General features: G+C 37.3%; 4 protein-coding genes across 6 annotated transcripts; 2 read left to right on the plus strand and 2 right to left on the minus strand.

The window, feature by feature from the left end:
• The first annotated feature begins 387 nt into the window (after nucleotides 1-387).
• LOC147869971 (pentatricopeptide repeat-containing protein At1g07590, mitochondrial-like) lies at nucleotides 388-4,754 on the plus strand. The gene is made up of 2 exons (XM_087335418.1): nucleotides 388-1,151; nucleotides 2,986-4,754. Exons 1-2 carry the CDS (start codon nucleotides 462-464, stop codon nucleotides 4,237-4,239), a joined length of 1,944 nt encoding a protein of 647 aa, XP_087191544.1. The 5' UTR covers nucleotides 388-461; the 3' UTR covers nucleotides 4,240-4,754.
• Nucleotides 4,755-5,930: 1,176 nt separating this feature from the next.
• On the minus strand, nucleotides 5,931-8,098 carry LOC147869972 (uncharacterized). The gene has a single exon (XM_087335429.1). The coding sequence runs from the start codon at nucleotides 7,898-7,900 to the stop codon at nucleotides 6,491-6,493; it is 1,410 nt and encodes a 469-aa protein (XP_087191555.1). The 5' UTR covers nucleotides 7,901-8,098; the 3' UTR covers nucleotides 5,931-6,490.
• A 1,369-nt stretch (nucleotides 8,099-9,467) lies between these two features.
• Nucleotides 9,468-13,338, plus strand: LOC147869973 (pentatricopeptide repeat-containing protein At5g39350-like). The gene has a single exon (XM_087335407.1). The coding sequence runs from the start codon at nucleotides 9,618-9,620 to the stop codon at nucleotides 13,008-13,010; it is 3,393 nt and encodes a 1,130-aa protein (XP_087191533.1). The 5' UTR covers nucleotides 9,468-9,617; the 3' UTR covers nucleotides 13,011-13,338.
• Nucleotides 13,339-13,767: 429 nt separating this feature from the next.
• Nucleotides 13,768-18,782, minus strand: LOC147869974 (subtilisin-like proteinase PRB1). 3 transcript variants are annotated; one of them, XM_087335439.1, is made up of 13 exons: nucleotides 18,533-18,782; nucleotides 17,952-18,053; nucleotides 17,614-17,860; nucleotides 17,371-17,521; nucleotides 16,622-16,851; nucleotides 16,189-16,335; nucleotides 15,950-16,033; nucleotides 15,508-15,790; nucleotides 15,342-15,431; nucleotides 15,126-15,224; nucleotides 14,822-15,009; nucleotides 14,470-14,652; nucleotides 13,768-13,994 (listed from the first exon to the last, which is right to left on the minus strand). In XM_087335439.1, the coding sequence occupies exons 1-13, from the start codon at nucleotides 18,757-18,759 to the stop codon at nucleotides 13,926-13,928; spliced, it is 2,100 nt and encodes a 699-aa protein (XP_087191565.1). In that variant the 5' UTR covers nucleotides 18,760-18,782; the 3' UTR covers nucleotides 13,768-13,925. The 3 variants fall into 3 exon arrangements, 2 of the variants coding, with proteins under 2 accessions (XP_087191565.1, XP_087191574.1); XM_087335448.1 differs by having other exon boundaries at nucleotides 17,614-17,804; nucleotides 18,533-18,668; XR_015531585.1 differs by lacking the exons at nucleotides 14,822-15,009; nucleotides 15,126-15,224.
• Between the last annotated feature and the right edge of the window lie 3,544 nt (nucleotides 18,783-22,326).

Here is a 22,326-nt window from a genome sequence, read left to right on the forward strand (position 1 = left end):
ACATCACCCACAAAAAATATCCTTGGATCGTGCTAACATCCTCTATGCAAATTTAGTAGGGAGGAGTGCATAAGTTGTGTTAGAATGCTTAAATAACATGTTAAGCTTACAATGATATGCATATCACTCTCTTTCATTCTCTTGTGAAGGTTACTCTATTTGCATGGATACATATCTTACACATGAACTAACTATGTGTGACCATTGGACAAATACTACTAAAGACTAGTAGGTTGGAGAAAGCTACACTTTGAAAGCAAGCTATGCCGATAATGTGGGAGGGAAATATAGTAAGACGATAGATATTACATTAGCAAATGTGTTGTTTATCGTTGTTTGTTCCAAGAGGGTTTTGAAAGTTTGGACCATTGTACCATGACATAGAAGAACATTTACAGAAGAAGGCAGAGACAGGGTAGCAAAACAGAGACATACATACATACATACATACATACTGAGAGATGAAGATCTTACGGCCTTTACATTTGCTACATAGAATATCTCCATCGATATGTCTATTGCCATCATATTATCTTAATCTGGAGGACTTCCATGTGTTCAAGCTAGCTCAGGGCTATGCCAATAGTGGATTTTGTGGGTCCTCATGTAGAGGATGGATTTTTAGTAGAAACATGCACATAGACTCACACATGAAGACACCTTTAGGCGATGGCATCCTTGATGAACTCACGTATACACAGGCATTTGATCATACTGGCTGCGTTCATGAAAGCCATGATGAATCGGATGATATCCTTGATGAAGAATGCAGTGATGATGAGGAGATTTTCAGTTTAACAACCCATGAAAACAGAGCTGATTCTGATGACTTCCCAAAACCTGATTTTCGCAATGTGAACACAAGAAGCGATTTTTGTGAAGAAATACGGATTAGTGATGATGCGGGCTTGCCACTTATGCCTAGAAGCATGCTAGATTTAGAAGTAGAAGATGTGATCGTGGCTGAATTTAGTGACTCGGGCCAATCTCTTTGGAGGAGATTCAAGGAATCAGCTACAAAACCGGGTCAATTCCGATGTAAAGATGTGATAAAATCTTGGATTTCGGAAGGAAATGTAGTTTCACGTCCTGCTTTAACCTATACCATTCTAGTCTTCCGGAGCTGGAATAAGAACAAACGAGCATTGGAGGTGAATCGTTTTAATAGAATTTGACTCAGTTATTTTGCTGAATGTACGCAACTCTTTTTATTTTTTGGATTGCATGTATAGAGAGAGTATATTCAATAAAGCAGAATGTAGCATTAGAGATTTTTGTTTTTGTTTTGAATACATACACGTCCATATCCTTTTCATATTGAGGAAATAATATGAGAATGCATCTAATGTGGTTCTAGGTATAGGAAATTTACTTTGGGATGGGAATCTTCAGCTTTCAATTGAATATGAGTCCAAATGTTTGTCTGCAGTAACTGGGGTGCGAAGAATGCCAGTGTGACTTGCAATGAGCGTTGATTCTATGTATTCCTTAATGTAGTAGTTCTACCTATTTGGAATATTCCTTAGTTCATCTACAAAGTCTGGCATTGGAGAGATTTTTGGCAGTTTGATCATTGGAGTATAGCCTAACCAATCGACAGGGCAGTATAGACTGTTGCAAACAGTCTTGGAATCCAAAACAGCTTCAACAACTGGGCTATCAACAAATTAGTTCTATCCTAGAAATTAAATAATTGAAATCGTAATTTATTCAATTGGGGTCCTTAACCTGACTTGCGAGAATACATATTTTTCCCTTTTCTGTGTTTGCTTTATTACAAGCTATACATGTTTTACCCTTGAATTGATATTCTAACCTGCTATATAACTAATGTTTAGCATGAGCACAGTTTCATTGCAAGTCTTGCAATAGGAGATCATATTATATTGGGATTGTTATATTTTATGCCACAATTGAAGAGATAAAAAAGGAGCTCAACATTGAAATGCCTTTATTACTCTTTGCATTGTACTGTCTAGAATTGCAATCCCATGACGGTACTTCTAATTCAACTCTTATCAGCTCCTTTACTTTGTTATTTGCATGGCAACACATGATCACCCATGATCAATGGTGCCGTTGATGTAATGAATCACCTAGTTTGTGCATAAATTAATTTAAGACACCAACTGCATGAGCCATATCTGGTCTCATCAAAGTCAAATATATTAACTTTCAAACACTTTTATTGGTATAGTCTAGTATAGTATCCTTAAGCATAGAACCAGACTCCAAGTTTACATTTGCTACCATATGTGTGGGAATTTGCTTGCATTCATGCATTTGAAACTCGTTCAGCATATTGAGTGTCTATTGTTTCTGAATTAAAGTATTTATCCGCCTGATTGATCATATGGGCTCATATAAAGCTGCGTTTATCTGTAGTTTTTGTCAAGCGAGCTCCATCTACAAGGCGTGTAGGCTAGCTTTCGAAATAGAGATTTTATATAGAACTACTATTATGTTACAACTTTCTGATCTTCGTAACTTCTCTTCATGTAACTGATTATAACTACTGCTCCTATTCACTACTTTTTAATATTTTACGATGTCTACTCTCCTAGCTTAACAATATTAGCCAGCTGCACATTACTAACCAGCAGAAAAGTAAGAAAAATTTGAGAATACGTATGTCATAGAGATGATTTTTGGAGTGCCTACCTTTCTGTAGGACCCCTTGTATGTCATATTTTATTTTTAGCACTGCAATCAAATCATACACTGATAATAATATGCATCTGGATATGTTTTCAATATCATGAAAATTATGCATCTGGTGATGAATACTGTTATATGAAGCCCGTTTTTTACTTTGTAGCTGCCTTCTTGCATATTTATTGATTTTTTGTTAAGTAGCAGAGATGTGCAACTAGTATATCAGTCACGTGTTTAATATGATTGATCGATCTCAGTTTTCAAAGTTAGCCTTGATAGTCATATTTTGTTATTATAGCAATCATGATCCTGGTCTCTTTTGGATTTCAGATTCTTGATTGGGTCATGGAAGAAAAACCTTATGAATTTCTAGAGATGGATCATGCCATTCATGTGGACCTCATTGGCAAGATTAATGGTGTTACCTCAGCATCAAAATATTACACACAAATACCCCCCGCATTTCAGACGACCATGATTTATAGTGTCCTACTAGCAGCATATCTTGAGCGTAATATGGAAAGAAAAGCTGAAAGACTACTTGCAAGAGCGGTAAATATGGGTTTGAGCAATCAGGTATTCTTATATAATCAGATGGTGCACTTCTATAAGGGGAAAGGGAAAATCAGTGTTGTTGCTGCCTTGATGAAAGCTATGGATATCCATGCTGTAAAGGCTGATTTGTACACATACAACATGATACTTGACCTTAGGGCAAGGAAAGGTGATGTTGTTGGTATGCGAAATGTGTGGAAGTTACTAGAAAAAGAAGAGAATCTGAAGCCTAACAGTGCATCTTATGCCATACTTGCCAGGGGTTATATCAATGCTGATTTACGTGGAAAGGCAGAGACTGCAATAAAACTTGTTGAGTCAAGTCCTTACAAAAGCAGGAAAGTGGTATATAGATGGCTTCTCAAGCTTCATGCACAAATGGGAAGGGAAGATGAACTTAAACGAATTTGGGACCTCCTTACAAGATCTTTTGAAGTCCTCGTAGATGACTATACCATCATGATTGAATCCCTAGGAAAGGCTGGGGAAATTGAGAGAGCAGAAGAGATGTTTAAGGAAGTTGTTAACACTCTAGGCATTAAAAGGCTTCATCAGTATAATGCCCTTCTCTCCATATATTTGCATAACGGGATGCTTAATAAAGCAGAGTCTCTCGTAAAAAAGATGTTAGAATACTCCTTCAGCCCTGGCCCATCGACTTACCACCAACTTATTAAGATGTATGTTGGTGGTGATGATGCAGAGAAAGCTATGGCTACATTCAAGGAGGCTCAACAAGCTGGGAGAACCCTTTCTTCTCGCAAACCATGGTATGCAACATATTTGCTCATGCTCGAGATGTTTGGAAATAAGGGTGATATTGAAAATGCTGAAACAATCATGAAAGACCTTCGAGATGCAGGATATCCCCGTGGCTATAAGATGTATTGTGCCCTGGTGAAGGCTTACGTAAAGGCAAATGTGACACCTTCAGGATTTCTTGATAGAATGCGGGCTGATGGAGCAATTCCAAACTCACATATCAGAAGTGAGCTTGGTAAGATCAATAAAACAATAGATGTGTTCTAAAGACAATTTCGTTCATGTCTTTATAGACTTAATTTTAAGCACACATCTTTTACAACCATTGGCTGATAGTTTTGACGTATCAAAGCTTAGGGATTGGTTATTTCAAGGCAATGAAAATAAAGATAACCACTTATATTTCTAGATTTTGGCTGTAACCCAATCAAGTCTTTTTGATAATTCTGATGCTTTGCAGCATCAATGTCTTACAGAGCAGTGGCATAGAAATTTTGTTCCCAGATTGAAATTAAAGACTGTCAGTTGAAAGGTTTTCTGTAAAGAACAAGTTACGACGTTTTTCTGCTGTTGGATGCACATAAGATGTTCAAGCTTGGCCATCATTGTATTGTACTGTTTCCCTTGTCATCAAAAGGTTCTAACAAATGATTCATTCTGTTGTCTCGTGTGTACATATTTGAGAACAGAAGGGTCATTCTCTACTTGTTTGCTTCTCTATCGTAAATGAGTTGTATCAATTTGTTTTCAAATTCATATACTTAACATGACAGTAAACTTCCTGTACAATCATTTCAAACAAATGATTACATCTAAATTTTTGTTCCAAGCAAACTTAAACATATTGTATCTGACTCAGGCACTAACTTTGTGTTTGGTGTATGCGATATACTATTGATTGTGCATATTTTCTCATTCACTTGAAGTATTCAATGTAAACTTTAAACGCAATGATCCAATGTAAATTGATACACATGGAAAGTGTGCAAAATGATCAGGAATGGAAAACGTTTTGGCTTAAAGTCATATGGAAATGTATGTTTGTCCAGAAAGAAGTGCCAATCATTGAGTAAGTTAGGCCGTTCTTCTAGTTGCCACATTAGATGATTGGATAGTTACTAACAGATGATAGGTAAGAGGGCTACATTAGCTCACTCCAAGTTTGTCGTATTTTAGTTAACAAATATCTCAGGTTATTTTGTCAATATGCCTTTGGACTGAGAGATTGATGTTGACAAGAATGAGAATTACTACTTAATGAAACTTGGGATCATATTTGGATTTCTTGAGAATTTCCCATATAGCAGTGTGGTACCTTGCAATGTGCAACATAAACACTACTTTTTATTTGTTTTTTAATTTTTATTTGAATATTGTTGATGATGGGAGACAGTACGTAATATACTCAAATGCTTGGCAAACATTCTTCTTCATACAAATGCAAACGAATGCGTATGTTATCAAAACATTCGTATGTATTTTTTTTACACCTTTTGCCTTAACTTTCTTGTCATAAATTTTTTTACCTTATAATAAATAATGAATACAAAAGTATGGTATTTACCCAATCTCGAGGGTGTTTACCATACTCAAAATGATTGAAACATTCTCGAATGCGAATGCACATTTTGTACGTATAGTTCATATTATGAGATTTGGAGACTTTGTTGCTGATTTTAACCATGAAATTTGTGGCATCATCTAGAATCAAAACTTTTTATTTATCATAAAAGACTTATTTCAATCTTATTAATGGGAAACTCGTTCTTACTATAAAGTTGTCCTAGGATTTTGAATTAAAGCCTACATATGTTCAACTGTGCCTCGTCCACTCTCCTACATGAAAATAGACCCCGCATCTTTAACTAGTTCCTCTTTTCTTAAGGTTTACTAACACACTGTGTGAAGGAAAGTCTGTAATGACCAACACATTTTATGAATGACACATTTCTTGGAGGTACAGTTAACAATTCATGACTATTAAGTTGACAAAATGATTCACAAAAATATATAACCAGTAAACACAGACCTTAGTATACTTTGGAATAGTTAAACCATCAGAAAGTTCACACGATGATATACACAAAGTAATATAATCAGTGAACAAAGCCCTTATTACTGTGCTGACCAGAACCATATAATCAGTAAACGCAACCCTTATTGTTACATAAGCCGTAAACACAGCCCTTTTCTGCTTTGGTAAAAGAGGTTCTGTATATCGAAATAGGTACACCATCAGAGAGTTCATGCAATGATTACCTAACATAATATGTGCTATGACCACTTCTCAACAAACACTGATATTCTATTTCATCAGTATTGCCTATGCTTTGAATAATGTGTTTATTGTACATGCACAAAAGCTATGGACACATCATCATAGTTTTATGTATATGAAATTCTTTGAACAAGCATTATCAGAGTGCATCATTTTCTGGCAAATCATCATTGGTTTAGGGTTTCACATATTTTGGCCAGACAATACAAAGTTGGACTCCTGAATGATAGAAAATTGCACTCAAAAGAAGGGAACAAGCTCTATAGCCTGGAGTGCCATATGTTTAATGACATCAGGTCTTTGTTTCCCATATAATCTGACACTTTCGTCCATAGCAAGCTGTACCAATACACTTCTATAAGCTGGCTTTGTCGATATTGTGGCTAGCATAACCGCCAATGTCAATGTGCGAAGAAATCCAGGCACTGTTTCTTGCATTGCGATAACAACCTCCATTGCAGTGGAATTTGCAAAACTATCAGGTTCCTTGAAATCTTGTGTATATCCTGCAGTAAGAAAATTCGCCAAGAAGCCATTTGAATATCCGCCCAAGATCCATTGCTTCTCTTGTTTTGACAAACTAAGTGTATCAAGCTTCTTCATCAACCTATCAAAGACAAGAGCAAGTTCCTTGCTACCTGAAAATGATCCCTGTGCTCTTGTGGTGGCTACTGAATAGACTTCTTCAGCTGCCTTATCATAATGTTCAAGATAAGCATCTGTGATATCCCTCAACTCTTTCTCTAAGGATCGTTCCAAGGTGCATCTTTTGCACTCACAATGGAAACCTCCTCCTGTGCGTTCAAGTACTTTACCTCTCTTCCTCAATGGTAACATACAATCAGTGTAACAAATCGTTACCTCTTCTCGAGCTTTCATATCCCTAGCAGCAATAAAAACCATAGTTTCTCCCACCAAAAGCCGACTTGTATTGGGACTACAAGAATGGTTTATAAAAGAAGGAAGCAACCACAATGCATTAATCTTTGTTTCAGGTTCATTCATATTCTTATTCACAATTCCCATTTTTCCCGAGAAAGAATTGGTCTGAATGATATGCTTGATGCGGTCTTCATCAAAAACAATATTTTCAGCCGGATCAAAAAGCTCAACATCTGGAATTTTTAGATCAAAAAGCTCAATTTTGGGCACATCCAAAAGCATAGAACTCTGATGATCTAATCCTCCAGCCAACGAATATAGTTGCCGAATAGCTCGAGGGGAATTCTTAACAAAAGCTGCGGCCTTATTATACATCTTTTCATTGTTTTCGTCATTGTAAGATGCAGCGAATGCATTGCTAGCTATTAGGATATCTCCAACAGATACATCTCTTGTGAGGAAGAGTCCTCGTCCTCGTCCATCTTGCGTTCGACCAATGCGCAAGGGACCAATAAAATCCGAGATTTTAGGCGCTTTCGTCCAATCAGACCCATTGAGAAGATACTCCGATAGGTCGATCACACATCGACATGTAGAAGAAACAGAGGAATACAATGAAGAAGAAGAAGAAACAGAGAAGGAATAGTACCTGGAGGTTTTTTGAGAGCTTGGTGTTATAGTTGTGAAGCTCAAATTCTTAGCAGGTTTTGTGAGGATGAAGAACAGGGTAGGACTACTTGTGAGAAGAAGTGAGCTTCTTCGAAGCATTCTGTTGCTTCCAGTCGGTTAGGGTTAGTTTGGGGTTTGGGTTGGGTAGAAGAGAAACGCAGATTTCTAGGGTTTAACGCTCCTTGGAAGATCAGAGGTTCCTTAGGGTTAGGGATAGGGGGTTTAGGGTTCAAATATTATCTCATGTCTTACAAAGTCTTAGCTACAAAAGAGTGTTAAGATTCAGTAGCATATCAAGGCTTGAAACATTGTCTTTGTTAGGGAGAAACTTGGCATGCCTCTTGGCTTAAATTGCACCTAGACTTCATTTCCATGATGATTAGAACCCCCCAAATAAGTATCACACTTAGTGCCGTGTTTAGGCCATAGGTATAATTAGTAAAGAGCCTAAAGAGGTACTAGTACTCCGTGATCATAGTGGTTAATGCATTGTACTTGACTCACTGAGTTTTTAGAGTATTACTAGTTTAGTTGCCATTGAGAAAGGGGAGAAATTCAATTGATAGAGTTAGAAAATTTACATGCATGTCCACGATGATCCAAGATCATTTGAGACATCTCTTGGGCATTTTGAAGTTTTTACTGGCTTATTATCTTGCTTATGAGCCTTCTATCACTTCTACTTTGTTTAAGAATTCATATATTTGCTCTTTGAAAGAAGAAGAAAGGGTTTCACGCTTTGTGTTCATGTATAGATTTAGAGTTTACACCTATGTAGATTTGACCATATCTCATTCTAACTATGTCCACTCCCATGATACCATACCATAATACACTATTATTTGCAATCACAAGAGTAATTAATCTCTTCACATGCATCCCAAGCTACATACCACCTAAAAGGTTAGGATAATAAGATACTCCCATGTCGTGGTTTCGTAGAATCCCTTTTTGAAGTTGTCAAACATTTAAAGGGAATTCAAGACTCGTTGTACCCTCAAATCTCATAGAGCAAAGCATTGGTTAAATCAAGTGTAGAAAGATAAGATTTTAATCAATGTTATCATGAACACAATCTTGTTACATGTCAAAACCCATGGCATGGATTATCATAAGCCCACTGATAAGCTAAGCAACAAGTCTACAAATCCTAGACTTAATAATATAATAACAAACTTGTGGACAAAATTAACTAGACAAATTGCCACAAAAACAAACCAACTAAAGGACGAGTGATTGAACTTTTCTTTACTTCTAATAGGGAAAACCAATCATTAGGGTAACATTTCAAGGAATACTAGAGCAATTATAGTCTCAAACTTCCTTAGCCACACGACCAATTGCATAAAAATAAATAAAGAGATGGATGGGGGAAAACTCCTTAGACTTGGGTTTAAATGGAGTGATTAGTAGGGACTTCTTCAAAACATGTGCCAAAACAAGGCAAATTGATGATATTTGTCCACATTGATCTAGATGAATGGATTTCTAGAAAGATGGAGGAGACATTCATCCTCTTAATAGGTGCAAGAAACATTCTTTTGTGTTTGCATTATGATGCCTTGGTTTTGTCCTCCCTAACATTCGGGATATTCATCGAAATACCGCCTAGAGTTTGAATCTTTTATATGAATACTCCTCTATTTCACTCACTATATATTCATATACCATGGCGAATGCATAACAGAACAGGGGTGACTAAACATGGTATTTTCTACATGTTATCATTGTTCCTTTGTGGGTTCTCTCCTCACATTGAGATTTCCCGCTCCATGACTATAAATTCTATGGGAAAAGGCTAATATACAGGCAGAGAATGCAGTATGTTGTGTCAACACCCCCAAGGCTATTACAACCTCAAAGAAACAGATACAGTAGCAGAGCTAGCAACTTCAGCCATGTACAAGAGCCACATAATGAGTCATTCTTCTCGGATGATCCTTCTCACTACACAAGACCACACGTCATGCCAAAAACCTTCAAAATCACCACTTTCCATGGAATTCATCAAGATCAACAGGTATGTTCATCCATCTCAACTTCCTCTGGTGCTAGTCATGATAGTGAAGGTATTATTCAGAGCTTATGCCATCAAGGAGAGCTTGATAAGGCTATGGACATGCTTTCTGATATGCATTCACCTCCCCATGATAACACCTACATTGCACTACTTAGAGCTTGCTATAAAAGCAAGGGCATATCTCATGCCAAGAGAGTGCTTAATCTTATGAAAAAGCATTATACCTCAGTTTCTGGCTTAGTTGGTGACTATTTGGTTGTGACTCTTGCAAAATGCTTGGCTCTTGAAGATGCTTGGAAGGTATTTTGTATATTGCCGCGAAGAACTGTGTTCTCATGGACAGCAATCATTTCTGCGTATGTGGCATGTGGACGAGCTGAAGAAGCACTAGGTATGCGAAAACTTATGCATTTGGATGGTGTAGAGCCCAATAGCTATACCTTTGTGAGCTTTGTTAAAGCTTGTGGAATTTCAAGAAACTTAGAACAAGGCAAGGAATTGCATGATGAAATCCGTAGAAAAGGCTTGGCTTCAGATGTATTTGTTGGGAGTACACTTGTAAGCATGTATGGAAAGTGTGGGGCTGTCACAGAGGCTGAGGTTGTATTTTCTTCGCTCTGTCAGCGCAATATTGTGTCATGGAATGCAATGCTTGCAACTTATGTCGAACAAGGTGAAGGGGTAAAAACATTGTCATTATTTAGACAAATGCAAGAGGATGGCGTAGGCATTGATCGACATACATTACTTTTTTCCCTTCAGGCATGTATGGCCCTTTCTGGAGATGGGAAATTTATAGCGGTTGATAGAAGAAGATATATACATATGATTCTTGAACTTGCACATGCTTTACATGCAGATGCAAAGAGGACAGGCTTCTCATCAGATGTGTTTGTTGGAAGCACACTGGTTAGTATTTATGGAAGACTTGGTGCAATTTCTGAAGCAGTTCATGTCTTCTGTGCATTGTCAAAACGCAATGTTGTATCATGGACTGCGATTATTTCAGCTTATGTTGAGGTTAACCAAGAAGAGAAGGCTCTGCAATTATATTGGCAGATGCAAACAGAAGTTGTTAGTCCAGATAAGCTGGCTGCTGTAGCTGTCTTTCAAGCTTGTTGCTCCCTTGCAGAGAAGACTGAGCCAATTGTAAACTCCAGACCAAACAAAGGCATAGCCCTAGAAATCGGGCAAGCTTTAAGAGATGATACTTGCACTAACGATTTCTCATCAGATGTGTTTCTCAATTCCTCCCTTCTGAATATGTACAGCAAGTGTGGTGCCATTCTGGAAGCTGAGTGCATGTTTGGTGCATTTGCCCAACCCAATATTGTCTTATGGAGTACAATGCTTACACTATATGTGGAGCAAGAGGAAGGAGAGAAAGCGTTACAATTGTACATGAAAATGAAAGAAGAAACAGTGGATCCTGATGAACAGACTATCGTTTGTGCCCTTCGGGCAGTGTGCATTCTTGCAGAGAGTGAAGAAGCTCTTGTTGGTGAAAGATGGCCGATCAAAGTAATTTGTCTGGAGATAGGATGTGGATTGCATGCAGATGCCCGAAGAAAAGGATTAGCATCTGATATCTTTGTTTGTAATACCCTTGTAAGTATGTATGGTAAGTGTGGGGCTCTTGATGAAGCTGAACAAGTCTTTGGTGCCATGTCTGATCGCAATGTTATATCATGGACTGCCATGATTTCGGCATATCATGAGCATGGACAAGGAGATAAGGCTTTACAACTTTATGCACAAATGCAACATGAATCTATACATGCAGACCAGTTAACATACATGATTGCACTTCAGGCATGTGGAATCCTCGCAGAAAAGGAAGAAGCATCATCAGCATTGAAGGAGATATCTTATAAAATAATTGCTCTAGAAATCGGGCAGCTATTGCATGAAGATGTCAAGATGAAGGGGTTTGGATCGGATGCATTTATTGGAACAGCTCTTTTGAATATGTATGGGAAGTGTGGAGATATTATTGAAGCGGAAAAGGTATTTGAAACATTGGTTACACATGATGTTGTGTCCTGGAGTGCAATGCTGTCAGCATACATTGACCAGAATGAGGGTCAGAGGGCATTACAAGTGTACAGGCAGATGCAGGAGGAAAGGCTATGCATAGACCAGCTTACATCTATTATTGCCCTCCAGGCTTGCTCCATTATAGCAGAGGGTGATGAAATGCCAGTTCCCACTGGGATGTCAAGAAAAACATTTGCTTTGGAAATTGGACGAGCACTTCATGCTGACGCTCGACGAAAAGGTTTTGCATCAGATCTTTATGTTTCAAACACTATTCTGAACATGTATGGCAAGTGTGGAGCAGTTTTGGAAGCAGAGCACGTGTTTAATCTAGCATCTGAACGCAATACAGTCTCGTGGAACACTATGATTACAGTGTATGCTGAACAAGGTGAAGAAGAGAAGGCATTACGATTATTTGAAGAAATGCAAAACCAGTGTGTTGATTACGATGATGTAACCCTTATATCAGTCCTTAAGGCCAGCAGTTTGACAGGCAGCTCGAATATCTGTAATGAGCTCCATTTTGACATCATTTGTGCTGGATATGAACTGGTTCCTTCTGTTGCAGCCTCTATAATTCATGGATATGGGAGTTGTGCAAGAATGGTGGATGCACATGCATGCCTTGATGAACTGATTCAGCCTCATCTTGCATCCTGGAATGCCTGCATTATAGGACATGCAGGAGAAGGAAATGGTGTAGAGAGCTTGCACATGTTTGAAAATTTGAAACTCGAAGCTATAAAACCTGATGGAGTGACATTCACATCAGCTATTTCAGCTTGTACTCACACTGGCTTTGTTTTTGAAGGACTTGAATACTTTGCATCAATGAGCCAAGATTATGGCATACTTCCAGAAGTTAAGCATTGCGGAGCTATAATTGATCTCCTCGCACGTGCAGGGAGTTTCAAACAAGTAGAGAATATGTTAGCAAAGATGACGGTGAAGGCTGATCAGATCATTTGGTTATGCCTGCTTGGGGCTTGCCATACGCATGAAAATGTAGAGCTTGCAAGGCATGCCTTCGAACATGCAGTAAATCTGGAACCCAAGCATGCTGCACCATATGTCATGATGTCAAACGTCTATGGTAAAGGAGGCATGCACATTGAAAAAACATTAGAAGTATGGCTCAATTCTGACTGAGGATGGGAGTTGAAATTACTATAAAGTCTGATGCATTTATAGGAGAACTGAATGTATAATGAAAACTGACAAGTAAAGATGTAGGGTTACGAAATACTGACACAGAGAAAGGGAGTGATTCTAATGATTGACAAAAAAAACAAATAGCATGAAAGAAAAACTAGATAAGCATGACAGTCGCATACTGGAATGAACTTTGTCCTGTTATATGATTGCGTGAGTCTTTTCTTAAAGACATCTTGTGATAGGATATCCATGAATAGGGAGTTAAATATTTGAACCAAAATAAATACATTCACCATGAACACTAAGACTACTGTCAAAAGATTTTATCAGTATCATGCGGTTGGGTCATGACTAAACACCTCTGACGTATCTTGGTATTCAGAGAAGATGGGGAAGTTGTCAATGCAGAACTCCCGTATTGTCAAAGTCTTTGTTACATGTAGAATTGTTTTATACAAAAAAGTTTCCTTTTCCATAAAAAACAACCAAATAACCTGAATGCAGATTGATGGATAGATTTCAGAAATCAGAATACTTAAACTCAATGTGATTGATATCAAATTATATGAGTAAACTCAAGGTGATTGATATCAAATTATATGAGTAAACTAAACAGTTCATATTCAACTGCAACTGGTTATGCACAATTAATGGATAGGTTGAAATCAGAAAGCATAAATTCATGATTGTAAGATTAACAATCTTTAAATTCAAATTCCTTTCTACGTATAATGCACAATTTAATCATCACTATTTTAATGTTATAACGCTCATTTCATAACAAAAAAAGAATCTTTATCTTGAGAAGAAATAATCCATCCTATATTTATACAGCAAGAATTTTGCTTACAAAAAGAATGCAAGAATTCTCCATTTCATGGAAACTATCCTTGTAAGGATCTACATAATTCAGGCAGTTGTCAACCGGTTGATGAAGATTTGGAAAGGGCCTCCCTCACCTTGATAGCCATCAATCATCTAAAAGACAAGTTAAATAGATTACTTAGCATTGGAAGAAGTTTGTCAACTATTGTTGGATTACATGCATTATTAAGCCATATAAGAGAGACGAAAAAACTAATATACTATTAACATAAAGGAATTTTAAAACCAATAAAAGAAAATGTTGACCCAGAGAAACCTGTATGCAGTAAGCCATTATAACTGCCATCATGACATATTAATCCTAAGTTAAGATTTGTATCGTCAGTTTTCTACAGGTCAAGACTAGATTTTGGATGGCTTTGCAACTATGTTATTCATATTCCATGTGGTTCAGATCTAGCTTCCTTAGAACATAAATATTTTAGGTGATTATCACACTAGGTCAAAACATTGTGGAAATAAAAAGGTGCCTAGAGAATCCGTTTTTTGATCCTACTGCAAGCAAGACACATAATCGTTAAATAAACCCCAATATACATATATAATATATTCAGTAAGAAGCACTCACAAATAGATATACACGTTCCTTCAGCAGTGGGATCATGGTAAGACCGGACACAGACATGCAAAAATCATCATTGCATGCCCTTTTGACGAGGTTTTGTACTCCTTTGGTAAGTGGAAGTTTCTCATAGATCACAAGCATAGTATCGAATTGTGTAGTTTGGCCACATAATGTTACATTCACTATCTGTCAATTTAAAAATCAGGAAAACATCAATATCCCTAGTAAGGAAATTTTTGCAATGTCACTCTTGCTTTCTGAAGACAGTACCCAAGATGCATTCAAGGTAAGCTAATATTTTACAGGAACAAATTTAATCAATAGCTTAGATTTCATTAGAATGATTGAAATGTACCATGTCTATGCTTGGGGTATATTGAAACACAACATCCGGACCTGAACTATGACAATCATCAAAGTCTGTATCATATATATTCATATATTTTGAGCTGTCATCATAGTAGAAGAATGGAAGAGATGGAATAATTTTTGGATTCTCCTTCGTTTGGCCACAAGGATTCATGGATGTATATTTGCAGACATCTACACAACCAAATATACATGTTACTAATCTGGTGGTCAATGTCGAATGTATAAAATATGATTTGACATTTTGAACATGTGATTTTCAAATAGTTCAAAAAGTGATAATTCTATACCTGTATCTAATGACACGAGAAAACCCTCTGGGCATACAACAAATCTGTTATCTCTACTTGCAAATGACCATTTAATCATTGATCTACGGTCCAAAAAGTCTGACTCAAATAATATGCCACCATTCTCACAGTGATTAGAGTGAAGACATCAATAAGCAATACATATTTTAAAAACGGAAAACTTGCACCAAAAAAAGCACAGAAACCTATATTCACCTGGATTTTTTGTCACCAGAACTCGAATAACTTGAGCAAATGACCAAGTCGAATCTGTGTTGAAGACCAACTTCGACGGTGAAAATACACCTGCTAGTATTGTGTTAAATAATACATGCCCAAGTACATGAAAACTCTACATATTTCCATTCATAAGCTGACTTACCTATGGTAGGATCAGAAAATTCAGGTGCCAATGTCACTGGATAATATGGTCTTACTGTCAAACTTACAACTACAAAGTAGGATGATCCTTCAGTTGCATTATAAAATGACCTAGGATGAATATTTACGGGAGGTGGCTCCATATTCACATTAAGCAGCCTTGTTATTGTCATTGGTTTTACATATCCAATTGCATCAGGTTCTGAAGCATCAAGAATACTTTGTCGCACATCTGATGGCCTTGCATCCACATTTTGAGAAAGGTACAAAGCTGCTGCTCCAGCCTGAGAAAAGAATATGCAGAGTATAAACTTCACAATACACAGAATTCTTTTGCTTTTTTTCATTCCTATCATTTCTAATCCAAGAAATGTCTTCATATCAAAACTCAATATAATGAAAACTATTTGGTATACAAATTAATATTGTAAATCATTCTCTACCACATGTGGGCAAGCCATTGACGTCCCTGACAATGTTGCAAATGAAGTATCACTATCCTTGTAAGCACTCGGAATCAGCTCCCCCTGATATATATATATATATTTATGCATACATACATATGTGAGAAAAACTGAGGAAAAAGGAAACCATGAGTCAAGATCGAATAAACACAGTGTAGTGTAAAATCTCAAAACAAATCCTGTGGAAAGATTATTTTGATTCAAAGAAACTTCCATACAGGTGCAAATATGTTCGTGCAATTCCCATAGTTAGAAAACCAGCTCATTGCATTTAAACGGTTGGAAGAAGCTACTGATAAGACACCACTAGCTCGAGAAGGTGAATAACTGCATGCATCGCTAAGAAAATTCCCTGCGGCTGCAACCTGTTAACAATTCCTTGCAGTTAAATATGATGGGACTCTTGATAGAAGTAATGCTAACTTTGATGAGTACTTATTCAACAAATTTCTCATAGCACACTTTTTTCTCCAGTAAAACTATTCAAGCAATGTCAACGACATAAAGATGTTGGTCAAATAGTTGATAGTTCACACAATAAAAAAACTGGGTCCTAAACCTCTAACTATGATATAATTAAAAGTTAATCACGAGCTTCCAGTTGCCATGTTGCAAATTATGAGCTTCACGATAAATAGTTAAATAACTTACAGCAAAAATTCCTGTAGAATTTACAAGGTTATTTACAGCTTGATCAATGCTTATGGAGGCTTTGGTTGCTATAGACATAGAAAGAACTGCTGGCATAATAATATTATCATTTATCCATTCTAAGCCAGCTAAAATTGCCCCAAAGTTTCCAGCTCCATCACAATCCATCGTACGAACTGGATGGATAAAGGCACTCTTTGCTACACCACTTTTTAAACCAGCAACAATTCCTATAAGAATTCATATAGATCTCTTAATGTCATTTTTTGGGGTCTTCTTTTCTTAATGTGAATCCTCGATTGTGTTATTTCTGTTCAATTCCTTTTGAAAGAGAGATATTGTTCCATTAGTTAAAAGATTAATCAAGATCAAGGGTTCAAATGAGGCTGGTTATTGCACAACGGTCACAACCCTATAAAAAATTAGATAGTTTTCATTGGATGTGGATTAGTTTAGTTCATGCCATTTTCTCGCAAAAGATGTTTGTGGTTTCAGCTTTTGCTTTTTGATCCAAACAAGGCTATAATTAGATGTAAAATAATAATAATGGAATGGCCTGGGAAATATGTATATATATATCACTAGCTTTGATTCCTCATACCCCCACAATGTGTTGCAAATTCATTCGAAATCATTTTATCCAAACCCTTCTTACCAGAATCTTATCTCCAAAAGGTCATAATAATAGATGTCTTCAATATAAAATAAGAAGAAAAGAATGACATCACTAAAGTTCCCATTCCTCGTACCTGCACAGTGTGTGCCATGTCCATTGCAATCATTTGTTCCCAGGCCATCCTGAATCCCATCAAATCCACCCATGCATCTACTTAAGGGTTTCCCGCTAAGATTCGTCCTTCCATCTGCATACCAGAATTCTTGATGAGTGCATCTAATTCCCTGTTACAAGCCAAGAATACTCAGTTGGCATCTTCCCAGTGCAGATTATGTAGGTTTTAGAAAGCAGTCTAACTCCTTTTAGGACTCCATACCGAGTCTAGGATATACACATGAACGTCTGCACCTGATGCAGAAACATTGTAGAGAGAATTGAGAAGAGCTTGTCCCGGTTGATGGTCAATCCTATCAAGTCCCCAAGGAGGACTCTTTTGTATTACACTAACCATCACAATGCCATCCACCTCGACATGATCGATTGCATATGCTTCCTTGTGAACGAGCTCTGTCAAATCAGGCCCAGTTATCACCATAAGCATGCCTACCCATACCTTCTTGTATCTATAAAATCACATCTTTGATTAGCTCAAACTTCAAAAAGTCAGAGCTTACACCTTATAACAAAGACATAAAGCATATATAAGAATCATACCTGTGAACACAATTACCAGCATATCCTTCATTCTTTTCTGCCTTTGTACAAATATGGTCAACCATGGTTGAAGTAAAGGAATCCTTAAGCTTTATAAGGTACCTAGATATGCCACAATATAAGCCATAGATTCAGATAAGTATCAATATTCTAAGGCCAATGACGTCACGCTAATTTCAATACCATTTGGGATAGCTCACGTCAGCAAGTGTAGACAATTAAATCAATAAACACATTATTGGAATTTAAACATAATTACATTGCTATGACATGATTCTCCAAAACGTTTTTACAAGGTCATAGGTCCATAATATAAATCAAAATTCTGATATTGCATCCATTGATACATTCAGATGGCTAAGAAATGTTAACTGGATTGCAAGAGCACAATTTAATTGCTAAAAACATGATTGCTAAAAATGGCAAATGAACGTCAAATGCTCTTGATAAATACACTCATTTCCATCTCAGAAATTTGCACTTAATGAGTTCAAAAAGAAGTATTTACATAAAAACATCATGGGCTAGAGGTATCTAATATAATTCGTGCATATATACTTAGAAAAAGGAGGAAACTTTACCTCTCAGGAGATGTGTAATTTTCCAGGTTCACATAACCGAGGGGAGATTTATTCTTTTCTTTACAATTGTAGAGCTTTACTGATCCTTTGGAGAACCGGCAATAATCAGGATACACTGGCTCCAGATTCACAGGAATTGCTCCATCGCTTATACATAACAGGGTGACGAAAACAATAAGGAAAGAGAAGGAGAAGGAAGGGCTGAGACGGAGGGTAGGGCCTGCCATCTCTTCTCCACCAGGTCTTTCTCTTTCGCCGTGTCTCTCTGTTTTCCTTTCTATGCTCTGTTTTTGTGTCTGTGTGTTTTGTGGCGTTCCATATCGACGTTTGAATGTTTGAATCAAAAACAACACAAAAATGTGTCACGAACTTTATTTGAAGGAAATTTTTTGAAGGTTTTTCTGATTTTGACCTTCTAGATTTGGCCAAGGCCTCGGATCGGATCAACCCACTTGTCGGTCTCTAATTGAAAGATGTCTCTAACAACCCACTTGCCAGTATCTCGTTGACACAGATGTCTCTAACAACCCACTTGTCGGTCTCTCGTCGACATATGTCTCCTTGTTAAGTCCAATCACATTTGTCCCCCTCTTAGAGGCACTGCAACTGCTTCAGATGCACGTGAGGAAGTCTCCTATGACATGCTCCATGCGTAAAATGGGATTGACCTTTGTAACATGTCTCCACCATGGTGTGTCCGTGTACGTGTGTCCATGACAGTAAGTGGCCAAGTTCATCACCCAATGTTTCCTAGAAGCAACTGCATTACATGGATTTCCTTTTGTAAGGAACATAGTTTGAGTGGCACTGCAACTGCTTCGGATGCACGTGAGGAAGTCTCCTATGACATGCTCCATGCGTAAAATGGGATTGACCTTTGTAACATGTCTCCACCATGGTGTGTCCGTGTACGTGTGTCCATGACAGTAAGTGGCCAAGTTCATCACCCAATGTTTCCTAGAAGCAACTGCATTACATGGATTTCCTTTTGTAAGGAACATAGTTTGAGTGGCACTGCAACTGCTTCGGATGCACGTGAGGAAGTCTCCTATGACATGCTCCATGCGTAAAATGGGATTGACCTTTGTAACATGTCTCCACCATGGTGTGTCCGTGTACGTGTGTCCATGACAATAAGTGGCCAAGTTCATCACCCAATGTTTCCTAGAAGCAACTGCATTACATGGATTTCCTTTTGTAAGGAACATAGTTTGAGTGGCACTGCAACTGCGTCGAATGCACGTGAGGAAGTCTCCTATGACATGCTCCATGCGTAATATGGGATTGACCTTTGTAACATGTCTCCACCATGGTGTGTCCGTGTACGTGTGTCCATGACAATAAGTGGCCAAGTTCATCACCCAATGTTTCCTAGAAGCAACTGCATTACATGGATTTCCTTTTGTAAGGAACATAGTTTGAGTCTGGAAATATTTTCTGCCATGGAACACACTCAATGTCGTTTTTTCTAGTAAGGAACACAAAGAAAGTGGCTTTCTTGCAAGGAATATACGCAAATTGTGTGTGTGTGTGGTGGTTATTTTGGTGGGGGGGGGTTGTATCTTGTGAAATGTTTTGAGCTTGATGGGCTATGTTATGCCACATTATGGCATTCTTCTAAGGAGTGCGGTAACGGCAACGCCCTTGCAAATTGTTTCAAATTGTTATGGTAGGCTCTAGCTCATGTATAGTTATTAAAATTAAATTGGGAAGCCATGTTTCAAAATGAGCAGGCCAGTTTTTGGCTAAATGTTTTGATTTGAATGGGTGGGCTATAGATTTTTTTGTATGGTATATAGGCAACGCTCATAATTCTAAAAAACTTGTACACTTCAATTTTAGTACTCATATATAACTAGTAGTCACCACATAAAACACTCCTCCCGTGTTCATTTCCTAAAATTTCCCTTGTTTTTCCATACACTATTTTTATATACTAGCTCATTAAAGATTTGATGAATAAGAGGTACTGCATCACATTGTGTTATGGACATGATGTCTTGATTTATCTAGAATCCAAATGTTTTATTAGTACACATGTAAATTTGTGGCCTTCTAATTGCCAAGTTACACATTCATTGGTATCCTTGAAAATTTGCATTTTATTCATCCCTTGGTATCCTTGAAATTTTTCATTTGATCAATCTATTCATTCCCAATTCAATCATGTGGGTGTGAATATGGGCGTATTGAGTTGGGTTGGCACTTGCTTTTACTCCTCAAGTGGTTTTGCACTATGTAAACAAATCTTTAACTTGGCAAGATTTTGGAGTTTTTGGATTTCAACCAAACACGTGTAATATGTTGTTGCCCTAGACTAGTTACTAGTCAACATCGTCAATTTCTTTCTAGATTCCCATATTGGCTTTCAAGGGGAGAGAGGACGATAGCTACCCTTCCCACCATGTTGTATTGTTATGCATGCAACAGGACAAGATTGCAATATTTGTTTGGCTACTATGGCCTCACGTTCGTTAAGCCATCAATTTGATAATTTTCTTAAGAATCAATACTCACAAAATTCAGCTTTCCAAATGAAGTGCTTTCTAGCACCATTTATGCATATTTAGCACTCTCTTTTGCATCTTCTTTACCACCTACTTTCAAGTTTCCAATCATTTATTTAAGGTAGGGAAATCTAAAACACCATGCTCTTAATTGTTCAACAAATTCCCTCATTTTGCATATTGTGTTCCCGAAACTCCCAAATTTGCCTCCATGATTTCATAATCCAAGCAACACAATATTTTTTTCAACATCAATCAAGGTGCTCCATCCAAAACTAATTGATGAAACTGAAAAGCTTGAATATCCTATAGTTCTTCACGATAGTGCTTCAAGCTTCACTTTTGCTTCATTTTATCGGGGGTGAGGCAAGTCATTTAACTATTTGCTTGCGCTTTTTAACTCCTTCATGACATCTAATTGCTTGATTGATTGATAACGGTTGAATCCTCTTAATCTTCGCTAGGGCATGAATGCCTCACTAAACAAACCCTCCATTTGCCCAAAACCAAAGGATGCTTTTGTTCCCTCATCGAACTTGTGGAAGAATTTTCATTTGAATCTAAGAAATAGTAATAATCAAGTGTTCTTCCTCTCATCCCTTTCAACAAACAACGATCTTTTGAATTGAGGGATGCATAAGGGAAGTCACTAGAATTTTCTACTTGTTCTTTTCTTACTTTGACACTCTTGTTCATTGTTTTTGCTAATACCGAACCTTCTCTAATTGAACTTCCCTTATTCAAGCAATGCATAAAATCGGCATTGCTTGTAACACTAGGATTTCCAGGATGACAGTACTATCCCTCATCAAAGAATGATGCAGATTGCATAGAGGGAGCAGATTCAGAATTCATGACTCAAATGATCTGATAAAAGGTTCGTGACTGGAGAGCAAACCCATCAGAAAATTCTTGAGCTGTTGGTCCTTCTATAATCTTCATCAAATGCAATTAAGTATGCTGAAGAATTCAACAATCATTTAACACTTCAAATTTAGTGTATTAATTTCTCCACAGAATTGTCTAATAGCTTGATTGGAGCTTCTTGAGTACTCCATCAAAAGCAATTAACTCATAGTACTTTTTCATTCATTTTGCAGTCCAAGCCCGAAACGTTTTTCGTAACTAAGGTCATTATTTGTTGATAAAAAATAAAAGGAAACCCTCGTTTATCTGTAGTCATTGATTATATTAATCATTGCATTAGCGTGCGCTTGCGTATACGAAAATCACACATATCTCTGTACACCAAGGGTTAAAGAGAACACAAAATTTTGAGCACTCATG

Source organism: Azolla caroliniana, unplaced genomic scaffold, assembly GCF_043228905.1.
Source record: "Azolla caroliniana isolate FFs.n. ecotype wild unplaced genomic scaffold, voAzoCaro1.0.p SCAF_1, whole genome shotgun sequence".
In the NCBI taxonomy this organism is placed as follows: domain Eukaryota; kingdom Viridiplantae; phylum Streptophyta; class Polypodiopsida; order Salviniales; family Salviniaceae; genus Azolla; species Azolla caroliniana.